This window comes from Engraulis encrasicolus, chromosome 5, assembly GCF_034702125.1.
Source record: "Engraulis encrasicolus isolate BLACKSEA-1 chromosome 5, IST_EnEncr_1.0, whole genome shotgun sequence".
Taxonomy (NCBI): domain Eukaryota; kingdom Metazoa; phylum Chordata; class Actinopteri; order Clupeiformes; family Engraulidae; genus Engraulis; species Engraulis encrasicolus.
In genome coordinates, this window is record NC_085861.1 from 23657858 (window position 1) to 23676938 (window position 19081).

A 19081-nucleotide genomic window follows, 5' to 3' on the forward strand; every position below is an offset into this window, starting at 1 on the left:
GTGTAATGCAAGGTGGCTGCCAGGCACTCTTTACAGAGAGGAAAGAGTGCAGCACTTGAAGTCACCCTTTTCCCAGAAACTGTTGGGCGTGCTTCATGAACTGAGACAGGTCTCCCCCCCCAGGATATCCTCTACTGTACTGGCCTGTATAACTCTCTGGAGCCTAGTGTTTGATAAAAGGTTTGGAATTACATCTAATGAGAACACACCGTTCCATTACAACAATAAACACTTGAAATCAATTGAAGTCAAAACCCATACACACACAAAAACACCCTCAATAAAACACAGTGGAAAATACCATTGTAATGTGTGATGTTTCAGCTTTATTGAAAAACCAAATGGTCAGAAGAACATTTTTGCAAAAACGCAAGCTGATGGAAAAAATACAGGAGATTATGCCCCAAGTTTCCAAGAATTACAAATGTATTAAAAACTAATCAAAATGCAGTCGTTTCATTGAGCTGTTCCTCTGAACACCCTCTAGAATAGTATATTAATTGAAAGTAGAATAATGCTTGAACTGAATTGCTGTGAAGGGACATATTAAACCTGGGGCACAGCCATTGTAAAGAGAGTGTCGAGCCTCTGACCAATCCAAATGAGTCCCAACAGGGCTTGCATGACCAAAAACCACACCCACAGTGCCATTTAGACTGAATCACAAACAGATACTGTAAACAGAACACCGAATGAAATCCACATATTCATATGAAAGTCAGGTGGAGACGAATAAAAAAAGAGCATGCTCATTTACTGTATGCTTTTGTTTTGCCGTCTAGGAAAACAACATTTCAATCCATTCCTAGCCTCAATCTTGTGCGAGTAAAAAAAAAAACGTATGCACACGGTCAGAATGCTTGTCTCCGCAGTGTGGTGTCCCACCATTACCATGTCCTCCATCATAAGACACACACACACACACACACACAGACACGATGATCACACCTATCCTCCTCCTCCATGTATCTCCTGCTCTGGCGGTAGAGCAGCAGACCAGCCTCTGTAGTTCTCTCCAGCCCGTGACTCCATACACTCCAGCCCAGTGTTAAGGAGACCAGCGAGCCCACAGGCAGACAGACTTCCTCATCCTCCCACCAGGGGGCAGTCAGCCACCAGGTGAGCTGAGCTGAGGTGAGGTGAGGAAGCAGGTGTGTGGAGTGGACGCTCTGCATCCTCTGGTGAAGCCAGGTGGCTAACAACAACCGCATTCGTCAAGGTGACTAAGACAGCAGGCGGCTGTACTCGGAGAGGGCAGAAGACTTCTTCACACCATCCCAGATGCGAGCTGCATAGTGGAACCTTATGAAGACACGTGCACACAAAAACGCAGACACCCACGCACACATGTTAGTGTGTTGCATATTCAAAGCCAACAGAATCCCACTCAATCCCACCCCATCTCTCTCACAATCATGTCCTGTCATGTCTTCCCAGTTCCATCACATACGTATAGTAGCACAACATATAATATATTATTATACTCAGTGGTGTAGTCTACTTTTTTATGGTGGGTATACTGTATATTTGACAATTTTTTGAAGTGGGTATACTGTATATATTTGTGCTATTCAAAATAATGGATAAATCAATTTTAAGTGGGTATACTGAAATCCCTGAAATTTAGAAGTGGGTATACTCCGTATACCCGCGTTCTACGTAGACTACACCACTGAGTATACTAATGCACTGATATAAAAAGGCAGGCAAAATTAAAGCTATGTCCACACACGTTATTACTAGCTACTCGTTTCTAGCTCAGTCGCTTGTTCGCTACTCGCTCATGGAACATTTCCCATCGTTCCCGTGGGTCTAACGGTAGGGACACATAGGAGGCAAAGCAAGCGAAGCGAAGAGAGGCGAAATCCAACCGTCATCAGGTCGTCGCGGCGAATCAAATGGAATGGAATAGTTATGTTGTTGATTTGATTGGGCCGTGGCAGGCGAATTCGCTCCTCATTTGCATAACATTAAACTTTCTTTAATAATTTCGCTTCGCTTCGCTCCTGTTCGCTTGCTTTCGCTTGCCATCGCTTGCCTTCGCCTCTCTCATAGGAATGAATGGCAAAGTTCGCAAATTCGCGTGTATGTGTCCCTACCGTTACTGCCACAGCCACTGAGTGCAGATGCATCGCTTGTACTATCCTCGTCGGTCCAGGCCTCACATCAATGGAAGACATAAACATTCAATTGACTTCTCTGGCTGAGCGAGTAACAGGTAGCGATGTGTGCGATGGTGTGGAACAGTTGCCTCAACCCATTTTAGCCTAGACTATAGACACATGTACACTGCATTCAGGCTATTGAGATTTGAAGGGTTTTTTTTTTATTAAAAATGTGTATATGTTAGAGCTGAATGAACACATTCTAATGCAAAATGAGGGTCCTAGCTTTTAAATGCAACTTATTTCATGTTTGAATGTGCTTCAGAGGCTGAGATATTTAAGATTTAATAGGCATAGGGCACCCTTTCCCAAAAAGGGCTTAGGCTAAAATGGGTTAAAACAATAATATAAATGAGCCTGCAAAAACAACTACTTTGAAAAAAGGAAAAAGAGTGATGTTGAGTGCTGCTCACCAGTTCTTCTCCGTGAGGATGGTGTGGGACAACTGGCTGCGGGACATGGCCAGCACCTGGCTGCGCAACTTGGTCACCAGCGACGAGAAGGTGGGGTGGCCCCTGTAGCCGGGCAACAGGGAGAAGAGGGGGGCCACGCTGCTGCCACCGGCCCCTGACGCTGAACCTGTGGAGTAGGAAGACAGGAGGACATGCATTACAGACGAACCATGTTGGAAGAAACAGTTGTCACATGTGAGAAATAGATGCAGAAAAACTCCAGAAGCCACCGGCCCCCGTTACGCTGAACCTGTGGGGACATGGGGGAGACATGCAGTACAGTAACCTGACAACAGAGGGAAGAAGGGAGTCACGCTGCTTCCACCAGGCGCTCCCGATGCTGAACCTATGGGGACAGGAGACGTGCATTACACACAAAAGACAGGCAGGGGCAGCCATTGTGTAATGGAGTTGGACTTTAGACCACAGGGTAGCAGGTTAAATCCTCTCTCTTACCACTCCCTTCCTCCCTCAGTACTTGAAGTGCCCTTGAGCGAGGTATTTATCCCCACATTGCTCCAGGGACTGTAAGCAATACCCTGTGACATCTGTAAGTCGCTTTGGATATAAGCGTCAATGTAACAACTATTGTCCGTCAGACATTTCGGTCTTGGTCTTCTTCAGCGTTGGGCTGAAACAAAAATTTCTGACTGCAATAAAATCTAAATTAACAGGGAGTCTTGCCTTGCCTTTGTTTTGTATTATTTCTTATGGAATTAGCACCCACTTTCTCTTTACTCCTGCTGAGTTCAGCATGTTTGTAGCGAAGGGGAGTAGAGTTGCCCAGCCGGGACTCGAACCCAGACCCTCTGGAGTAGTAAACTGGGGCTCTGACCGCTACACCAAAGAGCCAGGCTCGTTGACATGACAGTCAGAACACACCCACAACCCTAGTGATGGTACTCCCTCACACTGCCTTCCCCTTCACACACTCATGGTGTCCCTCACGCAACTGCCCATCATGCTTCTCCCATCCAGTGTGCCCCATCATCAATACTTCACCCATCACTGGGGTCCCTCACACCGGAGTCACCAATCCTGGGGGTCCCTCACATGGAATTACGGCTTACACACAATGGGTACGCTTCCGATGGCTTCACGGTAGCCATCCCACTTCTGACACCTTTTGTAGCGAAGGGGAGTAGAGTTGCCCAGCTGGGACTCGAACCCAGACCCTCTGGAGTAGTAAACTGGGGCTCTGACCGCTACACCAAAGAGCCAGGCTAGTTGGCGTGACAGTCAGAACACACCCACAACCCTAGTGATGGTCACTCCATCACAATGTTACATTAAGTTTACTGATATATTACAGACAAAGCATGAGAAACACGGCAGTCACAGGTTAATAGAAAACAGAAATAGACAGCCTTTATTGTACTCTGTACAATGACATTTATTTGCCTGAATTATTTATTTTTTATGAATTATTGCGATCTGTTGCCAGCAGGGCCGGCAGTCAAGGGGATTAATGTTAAGCTGCATTCACAACATAATGTGCACAACGTGTAGAGAGCAACACAGTCTCTCTCACACCCTATGAAATGAGGCATGTGGTGAATGACCAAACATTTCAGACATGGCATTAGATAAGGCATTGCCAACTTCTATCATGTTTGAAAAAAACAAAAAAAACAGGAATTTTGTCACGTTGCATCGGTTTGAATGAACACTGAACTTTGTGTCACGTGGCATTGCTTTGGTTAATTCACATGCACAGATAACAGGTGTTGTAAGGTCTTTGCAAAGGTCCAAACCTTTGACAAACAAAATTTAAAAGTACAAAAGTCTCATGAACAATAAAGAGACATTTATTAGTGAATTAGTCATCAAGGGCAAGGCCTCCATGTTCTACACTAGTGGTTCTTCATCTTTTTCTCTTAAAGCACCCTTAACTCTGCCCCAGACAAGCCGCGCACCCCCAACCCAAACTTCTAAACATGTATATGCACTAAAAAAAATAAAATTACAATAGCTGACGATGTTAATATAGTCCCGAACTCAGCAGAGATGAAGCAAGGGCAGGGGTAGCCTGCTTGACCAGATTGCTGCAACTACAAAAATATTCATAGTGTGAAAGTATGGGTGAGTCTGTGCTTACATGTTTGACAGCAAATGTAACATTGTGAAAATGTTGAGAAGATTCTTGGTCTGAATTAAAATGACTAAATGAGCATTTCCCACACTAAAACTATGGTGAGAATAGACTGCTGCTAATGCTCGCTCAGCTGCATCTGAATTGGGAAGTGTCATTGCAAGATTATGTCCAAGGTCAGGTTCTCCATCCTCTAATTTCCATAACAGATATTTTTTTATGTGTATGAGAGAGGGTAAAGGACAATACCTCTCCATGTGTATGAAGAACCCATAAGATCACCTAATTCTAAATTTTCACAAGTAGCATTATGTCTATAGTGACTGCATTTCAGTCTTTAAGAATGGCATTACAGATCACTCAATATACATGTAGGCTATATCTTCAGTTCAAATCAAATTGGAATGATTTCTAAGTAGGTGTTCAGTAAGCAGGCAGAGGTGTGAGAATTGTTTTTTTTCCTCCTGAATTTGCAAACAAGTCCTCACCTAGTACTTGTGTCACAAGTTGCATTACAATAAACTCAGTAATCATTGAGTATTTCAATTGCTACTTCAAAAATGACAGCTGATGGACAACAAGTTACCTACCGTAGGTCTTTGCCACCTTTAAGAGAAATATCTATGTCAAAAAACAATTCTCATATGGTATATATATATATATATATATATATATATATATATATATATATATACACACACAAAATGCCATATGACTTTTTTAACCTTCAAGATTTTGAGTGGTAACAGTAACATAACTCATTCCCACTAAATATTTTTGCATCATATTGTACATGACCTCAGAATGCTCTAAATGTTTCAGTTCTGTGTAGTTGTACTGTACAGTACAGTACAGTACAGTACAGTACAGTACAGTAAAGTACAGTAGCATACAGTATGGTGCCGTATAGTAAAGTACAGTACAGTAGAGTATAATACAGTAGAGTATAGTACACTACAGCACAGTACAGTGGCATACAGTACGGTACAGTACAGTAGCATACAGTACGGTGCAGTACAGTAAAGTTAAGTAGCATACAGTACGGTACAGTACAGCACAGTAACATACAGTATGGTGCAGTACAGTAAAGTACAGTAGCATACAGTATAGTAGAGTGTACTGTAGTACAGTACATTGCAGTACAGTACAGTAGCATACAGTACGGAGCAGTATAGTAAAGTACATTACAGTACAGTAGAGTATAGTACAGTACACTACAGTATACTACAGTACAGTACAGCACAGTACAGTAGCATATAGTACGGTGCAGTACAGTACAGTGTGATATATCACATTACAGTACAGTACCGTACAGTACAATATAGTACAGTACAATACAGCACAGTACAGTATAGCAGAGTACACTACGCCACAGTACAGTACAGTATAGTCTTGATGACTTGTAGGCTACTTTGACAGCTGTATCCCTCCAAAGCCAATGGCATTTCCACATGTTGTTGTTTAAAGTTTTTCAAACACTTGAGTGTGTGAGAGAGGGAAGGCAAGCAGATATGTCTTAAACAAAGGACCACACGCACAAATAAAAAATAACAAGCAATCAATTAATTAAGTGGTTAGGTAGCCAACATGTCATCTAAGTTTAAGCACAAAGTAGACCAGAAAACCATTTTGCTAATACATACAATACATAAAATATTTGTCAATACTGTATGGTGTATTGCACATTGATTATTCATAATTTCCCAAGCATAAAGGCCCCTATCACTCCACAGTACACTTAGGACTTGAGATACACATATCTGAACACAAATCAATATATATTTTATTTTGTAATGACCTTATAGAGGTAGATAATCCAAGCTGACACATGATATGTACATGTATTATTCACTTGATTGATATGAAAATTGAGCATTTCACTAGGGCTCCTAGGCTTAAATCATTGAGGGGGTCCTAAGGAAGCATCATGCAAAGTTTCACGCTTTTGTCAGCTCCGTAACAGTAGTGCCCTTTTTGTCCCATAACCGATTCCAATAATATGTATTGTGGCTATCTAGGAAAATGGACGGCCATCTTGGATTTCAAGTGGCCTGCATGCCTTTTCAAAAGAAGTGTGTCTAAGGAGTATCTATGACAATTCCAGTGCTTGTATCACCATTTGAACAGTTGTTTCAGTTGCTAATTCATATCTGCATGGCGGCCATCTTGGAAAATGGCCGCCATTTTGTTTTTTCACCTGGATAGCGACCTTTTCTAAAAGAGTAGGGTCTGAAGCACCTCTGAACCAAATTTGATGCTTGTATCACCAAGTGAAATATTGTTTGATGTATTTACTGCACTATGCTAGAGCACTCAGCAGAAGACTGACCTGCCCTGGTTAAGGCGTCTTCTCCATCACCCTCCAGGACGGGCAGGAGGAAGAGGTTCACTTCTGTCCCCAAGTAGTCGCGGCCCAGGCCGGGGAAGATGTTGCAGTCCAGCATGGACAGAGTACCTGGAAAAAGGACAGTTGAGTTTAAGTGTAATTGCGATAAACAGTCCAAACGACATCAATCTTATTTAAGTATCACTGCCCAGAAACATTGCTCAAAGAGTTGCCCTGTGTATCATCAAGATGTTGCAGTCCAGCATGGTCAGAATACTTGGGAAAACAGAGTTTGATTCATGAAAAAGAAAATGTTGGCACAATCATTGCCGTTCTTGGTTTTTGATCTGTTTATTTTCTCATGCTGGTAGAACAATGTTTCAAGCTTTTGGTCTTCGTCAGACACCACTTGAGTATTGAGAAATACTGTAATTGTCGAGTGAGGAAATACTGGATTTGCCACTTGTTTGACTGGTTTGAGATGCTTACAATTGACATTACCTCCATGTGAAAGGTAAGAACTACTGCTCATTCAGAAGGTTCTCCACTCCTACTAAATAGCAGATACTTGCTGCTTTGTTTATATCAGGGGTGTCTAACTGATTTCAGTTCAGGGGCCACATGCAGTCTATTTGACCTCAAGTGGGCCAGACCAGTAACGAATTTGTGAAATATTGCAGTTTTCTGCTACAAATTTTAATTGCATTGCCATCATCTTGTGCTGGATGGCAGAGAGGGTATCAGGAGGATAGACTCTAAATGGCGACCAAAAACGACAGCAAATTTCATGAAAGGATTTTTTCCTCTACAAGTCTGAGGCCGGATTGAACCATCTGTTGGACGGCATTAGCCTGGGAACTCCCATACTGCCTTTAGTTCTACACAATCTCACTTGTGATTCGGTCTGGTGTTAACAAGGCAAGGACGGCATCAGGCCCTCGGCCCTTATGTTTGGACAACCCTGGTTTAGATGCTTCCAGTTAAAATGAAAAGCGGGAAAACCCCTAAAACATCCCATGTGAAGTTGCAAGACAACATCTGATTCAAGCTCTGGCATGAAAACCTTCCATTTCATGATTTAATCTATGGCAGAGATCAACACTTGACAACTGCCCGTGGTCTTGTCTGAAATGTGTCTGCATGCTTACTGTACCTTTGTACTTGAGGTGGGAGTGGGCCATGAGTTTGTCCACGGACGCGTGCATCTTCTTCAGGTTCCTGGGGCAGAACTCCTCACGACGTGCCTTGTTCTGCAGGAAGACTAGGGAGTGGAGAGACCAAGACCTTTAACAAGCCTTTCAAAACCACACATTTGCTTGGATTTCTTAAAGGGACACGGTGCAGGAAATGGTCAAAAAAGGTACTGCAACAATGCTACTTATTGAAATTGGGCTGGCTATTGCCAAATTTGATCTTTACATGATAGTTTACTAAGTATTAAACACATATTTTCTAATACGGTCCAAGTACAGTCGTTTTTGCAGCTAAAAATGGCTATTTTTGGAAATTCAAAATGGCGGACCATGGAGAAGATCCCTCTTTTCATGTATGAAAAGTGGAATTTTTCCAGTCATAATGAATACTTAGAATTTGATGGTGGTGGTAAGTATTCATGAAAAAGGTAACATCAGTGAATGGGCAGCATGAATTCTGGAAATAAACAACTAAAAATCTCACACAGTGTCCCTTTAAGGGCAAATGCGGTACACCAGCACATTTCCAGCAAATGTATTTCTTTGTCTGAGAAGATTCTCATTCATCCTGGTCAAGTTATCCAAAGAGTAAAGTTGCAACGCGACTTCTTCTATCCAGTTGCCCAGAACCAACCTTGCATCACTGCATTTGGAAGTATGCACCTGGTTGTGTTCTTTCCCCCTCCTGGCTCTAATGACTTGTTTAAACATGTACCACCTTACGATGATCATTCACTGACCCAAGGTGTGTTCCATACTGTTGAATTGAGTGATAAGCTGTTCAACCCTTGGTTGAGTGTGGAATGTCACGCAATATTGTAGATTGTTCTCTTTTGTGAAATATGAGCAAGTAGACCAAAATCCTGCACATTGTCCATAACACTTGCATTGTAATCGCTCTCTCGATGTTCAGACCTTGTTAAAGAAATGTTGTGAGCAATTAAAATGATAATGTATGGGTGTGCAGGATTTTTAAGCCATTTAAACACGTGGATATATTTGAAAACGCCTTGGTTTTCGCCCCTTGCTTACATGTAAACCAAGTTTTCTGGACATTTCAAAACTTAGATTTTTAAAATATCCCGTTTGGGAAGCTGAAACCACAATAGACTGTTTATTTTTAATCCACATATTGTGTTTGTACATCATTGGCTATAAAAATCCACATTTAAAAATATATCAGCATACATTAAACTTTGTCTAACCGTACTACGAGCTGTGAGGTGTGCCGAAGCATCCGACGGTGAACTACGACATGGGAGGATGTGTAATGGAATGCGTCATCCACTGCCCTCAGCTCACCTATGTGAGGGTAGTACTCCAAACCCTCGTCATTCCCAGAGGATCCGCTGCTGTCATGGCTGGCAGAGGGGGTGGAGGGCTTCAGCATCTCAGCAGTCTGCAGGAACCTAGAGAGAGAGAGAGAGAGAGAGAGAGAGAGAGAGAGAGAGAGAGAGAGAGAGAGAGAGAGAGGAAGGAGAGAGAGAGAGAGAGAGAGAGAGAGAGAGAGAGAGAGAGAGAGAGAGAGAGAGAGCATCCCAGTATTATAAAACCTAACTACTAACCCCAGGTAGAGAATACTGTACTGACTTTCATTTGGTACAGTAATACATTAACCTTTGTTGCAATATTTGAATTGGGCTTTAGTCATGCTGAGAGTTTTTCAACATCAAAGCCAAAGCCAAAAAATATTATATCATAGGTACACATATGGGATTAAAGCCCATTGTACATAGTAGATGCCAGTAAGTCATTCATTTACACTTCTCACGATAACTTTGGGATGTTGTGAATCAGTGAGTCAAGTGAATGTCACACATAGTTTGTTACTAGTGGTGTGCATTGGCACTGCCCTCACGATTCGATTCGTTTACGATTCGGGAGGTGGCGATTCGATTCGATTCAATTCTACAATGCATTGCAATGCATTACATTTCTACTGAAAGCAAAGCAAATGTTTCATCAGTCATGATGAGGCAAAACAAGTAGTCAGATACTGAGCAACATTTCATTGGCTGTTTTCTGTATCAGTCTTGCAGTTTTCAATGCTTTGAAGTGCTTTTATTTAATTTAACATTCATTTGCTCCCGAAATATCCACAGAAGTAATTGAAACTCTGCATCGATTATGGAACTTGCCGCATTGAATTGAATTGTCCATGCCCCGCATTGCATTGCATTGCATTGCATTGCATTGCATTGCCGAATCGATTATTGTTGACACCACTATTTGTTACACAAGAAGAGATTTTTTATGTTATCTGATCTATTGCACTTCACATAGGATCAAGTTCCTTAGGAAATGAAGCAGAAATATGAAAGACCTAAGAGAAGAATGAGATTTAGAGTGAGCAATCCAGAGAGAAGGGAGGTCGAGAGAGAGTGAGAGAGAGAAAGAGAGAGAGAGAGAGAGAGAGAGAGAGAGAGAGAGAGAGAGAGAGAGAGAGAAAAGAGCGAGAGCGAGAGAGAGAGAGAGAGAGAGAGAGAGAGAGAGAGAGAGAGAGAGAGAGAGACCTGTAGAGGTTGACGTCTGTGAACCAGTCCTGTAGGACGATGACCACATGGCACACGGTGAAGAGGAAGGCAGCGATCTGGAGAGACTGTGGAGTGGTGGTGTTGACAGACCAAGGGAACAAAACATAGCTCAGCTCACCACTTTGATATATCTTTTATTTTACCGTATAAACTGTGAACAGTTGAGTATACACTGGGCTTGGCAGACTGTTCTGCAATTGAGTGCCCGAGAAAGGTACGTCCGCTTGTTTCTGGAATAAAGGACTCCAAAACATTCTGTATTACTTCTATCTATTTTTTTTTATTATTTTTTTTCTGTCGTTTTCCGCAAAACCTCGCACACCACAACCAAACTACTGCCGATTGTGGGACAATTACAATTCGAGGTTTTTGTTTCGGAGGATGGCACCATTTTCAAGGGCACCGTTTATGGAACTGGATGTATAAAAAATAATTTGAACATTAAACAGCTTGCATACACCTCTCAGGGCTTTCATTTCGAGGCAAATGCATCACGAAAAATATTGTGCATGTTTGTTAGAAAGCCACACTTACCTGCATTTCCACATAGGTGTGAGGGAGATTGTACTCTGGGGGCAGTTTGCGGTCATTATTGATCAGGTGATCTAAAATGGAGGGACTCAGTATAGGCTGTGGACAGTGGAAGACATACAAAGACTATATTAGTTACTAGCAAAACACTAACACTGTGTTCATCAAGGAGAATAACTATGTAAAGACCTATGAGACCACCTGTGCACACCTCAATATACAAAGCGGATTCCAAAAAAGTTGGGACACTTTGTATTATGTGAATAAAATCAAAATGCTGGCATTTTCAAAACATCTAATATGTTAATAAGGTAGAGCATTATGTACAGACAACATATCAGTTGTTAAAGTCGAGCAGAATTATTGTTTTGAGGTAATTATGTGATCATTTAAAATTTCACCCTTGCAACAAATCCCAAAAAAGTTGGGACAGGGCCAATAAAATGCTTTTTATATTGGATAAGACTAAACACAACACAAGGGATGAGACTGAACAGTTAAATACTTTCACTGTTGGCATAATTTTATTCAAAAAATAGATATTTTGATATGTGAGACATGATTTCAGCAGCTCAACTGATAGGTGTGTTCTTCAACTTGTTTACCTTTTTGTTATGCTTATTATGTGGCATATCCTGACTGCAAGAAAACAATTTTGTGACCTGTTTACTCTTATGATGGAACCACACTGTTGGAACATAGTAGAGATTGACATTTGCCGCCATTATGGGGCAATATCTAAAGGCGGTGCTCCAAAATATAATGCCTTGGTAGCTATGCTTGCTGTTTAAAGTTTGTATATCATTCAGCATTCATTTTAATGCTCCACATGAGTAAGAAGACCATAACCAAGGTACTACTGCACCCCATTACCACCATATACACTGTCCTTTAGATTGACCACTAAAGCTAGCTGAAATATTCATCTTCTGTGTAACCTGGAGGGTGCATGACTCCATCATTCTAAAAGAGGATGAAATATTTTCCGTTCTGTAATCAGAGGACAGTTTCACATGTCTTCTGGGTCCATAGAATGAGCCTTTCCGCACACAACACAGTTTAATGTCTGCATCATGTGCATTAATCAAGTGTTGTGTTTATGGTCATTTTTTCGAGAGCTGTCATTGTTGGAGTGTCATAGTTTGCTTATTTACCACGAGTATGTCATGATCTCATAACTCGAGCAATGATTACACAGAACTCTATATTACGGAAATATGCCTTATACACCTGCAATTTTGATAATTCAATCTTTCTGTGTAATAGATAAGTAATTAGTCCCTCAAAATCTTCGCTGCTGAGTGCCACAGCCTCTATGTGATGGTATTTTATTTGTGCATTCATGTTGGCAGTCAATATAGTTCCTTTTAAAATATTCTTCCTTGTGTAATTTTTAGAATTATCCAACTATTATAACATGTTTTGGCTCTGTCCCAACTTTTTTGAGATTTGTTGCATGGATCAAATTTTAAATGATCACATAATTACCTCAAAACAATAATTCTGCTCGACTTTAACAACTGATATGTTGTCTGTACATAATGCTCTACCTTATTAACATATTAGATGTTTTGAAAATGCCAGCATTTTGATTTTATTCACAAAATACAAAGTGTCCCAACTTTTTTGGAATCCGCTTGTATTAGAATTGCCCAATATGAACGATGACACAGCTAATTACGGACAAACCGTTTTAAACTTTGGGGTTGTGATGGAGTGACCATCACTAGGGTTGTGTGTGTGATCTGATTGTCACGCCAACGAGCCTGGCTCTTTGGTGTAGCGGTCAGAGCCCCAGTTTACTACCCCAGAGGGTCTGGGTTCGAGTCCCAGCGGGGCAACTCTACTCCCCTTCGCTACAAATGGTGTCACAAGTGGTATGGCTACAGTGAGGCCATCGTAGGCGTACCCATTGTGTGTAAGCCGTAATTCTATGTGAGGGACCCCAGGATTGCTGACCCCGGTGTGAGGAACCCCAGTGATTGGTGAAACGTTGATGATGGGGCACACTGTATGGGAGAAGCATGACGGGCAGTTGCGTGTGGGACACCATGGCAGTGTGATGTAGTGACCATCAATAGGGTTGTCGGTGTGTTCTGACTGTCACGTGGTCAGGGCCCCAGTTTACTACCCCAGAGGGTCTGGGTTCGAGTCCCATCGGGGCAACTCTAGTCCCCTTCGCTACTGGGGTATAAAAAAACTATTGAATGGTTTTTAACAGTGTGACATGTTCTGCTTTGTCTTTAAACAAACACATAATACCAACATAATAGTTTCTATATCCGTACAGTAGAATCGACTAACCAATAAGTTAGAAGCTCAAAATCTTTACTTGGTATAGATCAATCATTACAGGTGAACTTAATAGCTGAGCTCACTCCTCCCGCCCAAGTGCTCCAGTGCACCGAGGACCCAGACCTAAAATGAATGACCAAGTAATTAATATGGTCTGGTAAAACCAGACTAGTCCTGGTCAGCCTGAAAAAAGCAAGTATGGTACTGCTAGGGTCTCACCTGTGTGTCCAGGAAGATGACCCTCTCCTGGGTTATGTAGAAGTCAATACCACTGCTCTGGTTTCCACCCCTCTCTTTAATCTCCGGGCTCTGAGCTCGAAACACGTACGCTCTGAAAAAGACAGACAACAAATTACACTACATCACACTGTTCTGATGGGAATTGTGTGCACTTATAGGGAAGACATGGCCAACAGATTGTATTTCATTCGACTTAAATGTCATAACAGGGCTTTCCTCAGCATTTTATTGTCAAGGCAGCCCCTTAACAAACACCTAACACCTTGACTAGGTCGCCTGAAAAGATAGATATTTTTTTGGTATTCTGGATCATATTAGCCTCTCCAATAATGGTAGTCAAATGCCTCTGACACGACCAATCCCCCATCCAATTCGACTAACAAATGTTCTTTGGGAAACACTGGTTGGTTAGTTTGCCAACTACCCAATAAGGAATTAAGTTAATATAGGATAAGGTAAAGAAAAAAGGTTTTCATTGAGTAATGATTTTTTTTCAACATCAGCAACGCAAGGAAAATATACTAATTGCGGTGCATCACCGGAGGATGGGCCCCTCACAGACGCACACGCACCCACAGACCCACACGCGTGCGCACCCACGGACGCACCTTTGGTCCTCCTCCGGAGCGTTGGCAGACAGGAATGACATAACCGTGGACTTGCCAGTTCCCTGTAGTCCCAGCACCCCTACCACCAGCATATCCGTTTGGTCGCGCAAATACTGTGAGGAAGACAGCAACACATAACAAACACTCAGTCTCCCTCTCACAGCCTGTGGTCTTATGCAGCAAGTAAACTCTGAGAGCCATGTCTATCATTAGGTGCTAATGCTGTACTTCATGCTAATACTGAAGGTCTACAGGGGAACCGGACACCACACTGTACTAATTGCACTGTATTTTGATACACTACAAGCAATATGTTGGGTGTGTGTGTACAGAGAAAACACAGTCTGGAGTCAAACCCCTATGGGTTTCAATCAGATTCTGAAGAACAGTTGCAAAACAACGACAACAATAACATGAAGTGCTTGCTGTGCAGGACCCCGTTTCTCGACAGTGTCGTTGCTAACTAGTTAGCAACTTAGTAAGTTGCCAATGGGAAATTGCATTGCAACCAAGTAAGTTGCTAGTTTAGTAAGCAACGACACTATCGAGAAACGGGGTCCAGGACTCTGTTTCTCGAAAGCATTGTTGCCAAACAATTAGCAACTTAGTAGGTTGCCTATTGAAAATTGCACTGCAACCAAGGAAGCTGCTAACTTAAGTGCAACGACACTGTTGAGAAATGCACTCCAAAGTGAGAGCTCACCTCCATGGCGCTGTCGCACCAGTTCATCTGGTCGTCCACCAACTTGATGCTGTGCTTCATTCTCTCTGGTGGGAGGAGTTTGGTCTGGCCAATCACAGCTGAAAGTAGCAGAGTCTGTGGGTTAGGTGTCAAGTGCTACCCTGCTAAAGGACACCTCATCTATGGAAGGTATAGGGGACAGATATTCTTCTTGCTGGTTAGAGTGGGCTTTGAACGGGCAACCCCCTGATCCAAAGACACATTCACTCCTTGACCATCAAGCAACAGCAGCCCGAATTGGGCCACATTGGGCCACAGCAGTTTTTGTAGTAGCAGACGTCAGGGTGGTGCAACCACATCTAATGGCACTTTTATGTATTAGCCCCGTTTATACTGCAGGCCATTGGCCCAGGAACTTTGGCCCAGGAACTTTGGCCCAGGAACTTTGGCCCAGGAACTTTGGCCCAGGAACTGAAGCCTGGGAACTGAAGCCTGGGAACTGAAGCCCAGGGCTAGAGTTCCTGGTGCGTTTATACTGCAGGCCAACTGAAAATTCTAAATGGAATGGTAGCCGTGGTAACCCATTCAAAAATGACCTGTAAGCACCAGGGCTAACTGGTGGCCCTAGCAGTTGAGGAGGACCTGTTACCTGGACAACAGTTCTTGGTTTGGCTTAGTTCTGGCCTAGCCCAGGCGGTATAAACTGGTACAGGGGCTGGGCTTAGGTTCCTGGGCTTAAGTTCCTGGGCCAATGGCCCGCAGTATAAACTGGGCTATTGTAGGATTATGCATAGATGTCTTCTATACACATCTATGGGATTATCTAGTTTGCGCAGTGCCAGTGGCATGCCTGTCTCAAAATCTACACTGTCATGAAAAAATGCTGTTTAACTATGCTCGCTATGAGAATGGTTTTCATTACAGAATACCAGCAGTTGATACAAATGTGAATATGTATCTGGCTATGTATGAGAACTGTTTCTCACGACAGTCGTTTGGGTCACTGTGTCAAAAGTTAAATTTGGGGTTCTCTGACAGCGGACCGTGAAAGTAGTCGAGAGAGTCGTCCTTCACTTACTATTGACTCAAATAAGCAACGGCTGACTCGGGAGGGTGATTAATTTAACTTGTAATCCTACATATTGCCCCTTTATTTTTTTATATTTACTGTGTAATCTGAGAAGCATATGTATTGACTGTACATTTATTACCCATCATTTAGTCATTTATGGGGGTGGGTGTGATTTGAATCACCTGGTGTGTGCGACTAATAGGGAAAAAAACATCAATGACCCTATATGCACTAGGACAGGCTTTATAATAACACTCACGGTCCACAGAGGCACTGGAGGCGGCAGCAGCCATGCCCCTGTTTTGGATCTGGTAGACGGGCTGGGTTGGCCGCTGGCCCTCCCTCTCCAGCTTGGCGGCTCCGGTGCCAGTGGGGGGCGGGCCACTGGTGTCCGGTGGCGTGCCCCCTGCCTTGCCAGCCTCGTCCCTGCTCTTCATCAGCATGATGGGTTTCTCAAGGGACGGAGGCCCGGTGATGGGAGCGATGTTCTGACTCTGCTTGCTCTGCACAGTAGCATGTGAGGGAGGGGGAGTCAGGGAACATGTCTAAGTGCACTGGAGTCTCAAACACCAATACGCAGTGCCATGGACACAGATCAGATGTCAGGATGAAGGACACACAGACACAGACACAGACACAGACACAGACACAGACACAGACACAGACACAGACACAGACACACACACACACACACACACCTCTTGTCTAAACCATTATCAGTCAATGCCATTCAATGCTCTGGACCAAACGTAGCTAGCACAGCAGGACCATGTTGATGAATAGGGAATATTATTGGGCCTACTAGATATCCTACTGCAATAGCTTCACCTACCCTTTCTCCTGGAGGCTTAGCCAGGATGATGGGGGTCTTCTGAAGAAGTGGTCCTGGGGGATCCTCGCTTCCATCCTAACAAAAAAGTGACGCAGCATGAGGGGGGGAATGAATCTCACACACTAGACTCCAGTCCACTACTCGTTTCTTTTGGAACCAAGCTGTAGTAGTAGAGCTTACCCTGCGCTCCCGGGGGACATACTCGCGGTCACGACTCGGACCAGAGAGATTTTGCCCCGGTCCTACCAGGTCCCTGTCCCGACGTCGTCGCCTCCTTCGGCTCTGACCGCCATACACGCCCGGCTGACTATGGCCGGACTCCGACATCCCTCAGAAGAGCTGCCGAATCCAGAGACTCACTGTTTACAGGACAGGTATTCCAAAAGAATGCAGACTAGTACCATTAGAATAGAGAATATTTGGTACTACTGCATAGCATAGCACATCTCTAGACCTCAGCGACCACAACAACGGAGCATAAAAGAGTCAAATGGAAAAGGAAGAGAGTTAGCCTATGCAGCAGAGGGAACATCACACCCACACGATTCAAAACACTAACCTCTGAGGTTGTTGTAGTGGGTAGCTAGCCAGCAACAGGCTACGTGGTCTTTTAGTCGTTTAGATCGACACAGACCAAAATAAAAGAGTCTTACAGCGTGTCTTGACAGCGTGTTGTCTCAATACAAAATGCTGTGATGCACTTTAATATGCACGAGATATTTCAGCCCCACAATGATTGATATCACAGATTCTATAAGGGCTGTGTTGATATCACCCCCCCCTCACAACATAAAACAGGCACAGCAGCTTCATTCACTGACATGAAGGTACTTCCTGTACTTTGAGCTCAGCTGATTTCGCTAGCTCCCTCTTGTGCATCGGAGTTTAAGCAAGGCGTTGCTCAGGCCACTTTCTTCATGTCAAATCAAGTCGGCTTTGTTGTCAATTTCCTTACATTAGCCTACGCTTCTTACTTTCCCATGCAGACATAGACATACGTTAGTAGTAGTCTATAGTATAGTAGCTAGTAATATGGTAGGCATAGTGTGTGTGTGTGTGTGTGTGTGTGTGTGTGTGTGTGTGTGTGTGTGTGTGTGTGTGTGTGTGTGTGTGTGAGAGAGAGAGAGAGAGAGAGAGAGAGAGAGAGAGAGAGAGAGAGAGAGAGAGAGAGAGAGAGAGAGAGAGAGAGAGAGAGAGAGAGAGTGTGTGTTTGAGTGTGTGTGTTAGAGAATGTGGTCGCAGTGCAGCAGTGTGTGTGTGTGTGTGTGTGTGTGTGGGGGGGGGGTGTCAGGATCCTGGCTGGCGTGGGGGTGTGGGGGTGCTGTAAGTGATGGGAGAGAGGGTTCAGTGTTCAGCATCTTGATTGCTTGGTGTATGAAGCTCTTTGCTAGTCTGGTGGTATGGGAGCGGAGGCACCTGTAGACCTCTTACCAAAGGGCAGGAGACTAAGTTTGTGTGCAGGGTTGCTTGTGTCCTTAATGATCATCAGTGCTTTTCGGGTGAGGCGGGAGGTGTAAATGTTCTGCAGGGAGGGGAGTGGTGTTCCAATGATCTTCGCTGTGTTCACAACGCGCTGGAGCGTCTCCCTGGTTTGCATTTTTAAAAATCTGGGATGTAGTTGCGAGCCAACTCGATGGGCTAAAATTGTGCGTGCATGCATTTAATAGGCAAGGCTACTTAAAACAAATTCCAAAATACATGGGACATAAGAATTTTGAAATAAGATGAACCCTGCTTTCATCCTGTAATTCCTTTCTTGAAAACAAAATGACTGTTCTTTTCTTGAAATACAGTTTTACTCCAAAATGAACATACATGATTTAGTAACAGGAATGAATTGTTGATAACAGGATTTTGATAACAGGAGTGAGGGAATTTCAATGGGAATTTCAAGTAACAGGAAGCAGTTTTTAGCATCTTAGCATTTTCTAACATATCACCAAAAATAGTCCATCAGAGTTCTAATAGGTAAATATCCTGAATCCCGCCCACCCAATGCAAAAACAATGTGCAGAAGTCAGGTCTCCTAAGGGGGCGTTGTCCCCCCTTCTTCTTCTCT

At 43.3% G+C, this 19081-nt stretch overlaps 1 protein-coding gene across 3 annotated transcripts; it reads right to left on the reverse strand.

The window, feature by feature from the left end:
- Positions 1 to 303: 303 nt before the first annotated feature.
- On the reverse strand, positions 304 to 17907 carry smg9 (SMG9 nonsense mediated mRNA decay factor). 3 transcript variants are annotated; one of them, XM_063198096.1, is made up of 14 exons: positions 17582 to 17907; positions 17203 to 17361; positions 17023 to 17097; positions 16450 to 16693; positions 15140 to 15237; positions 14437 to 14549; positions 13808 to 13919; positions 11297 to 11392; positions 10742 to 10827; positions 9531 to 9637; positions 8189 to 8296; positions 7039 to 7164; positions 2579 to 2744; positions 304 to 1302 (listed from the first exon to the last, which is right to left on the reverse strand). In XM_063198096.1, the coding sequence occupies exons 2-14, from the start codon at positions 17347 to 17349 to the stop codon at positions 1224 to 1226; spliced, it is 1557 nt and encodes a 518-aa protein (XP_063054166.1). In that variant the 5' UTR covers positions 17350 to 17361; positions 17582 to 17907; the 3' UTR covers positions 304 to 1223. The 3 variants fall into 3 exon arrangements, with proteins under 3 accessions (XP_063054166.1, XP_063054165.1, XP_063054164.1); XM_063198095.1 differs by having other exon boundaries at positions 17203 to 17381; positions 17582 to 17906; XM_063198094.1 differs by having other exon boundaries at positions 17203 to 17906.
- Positions 17908 to 19081: the final 1174 nt, after the last annotated feature.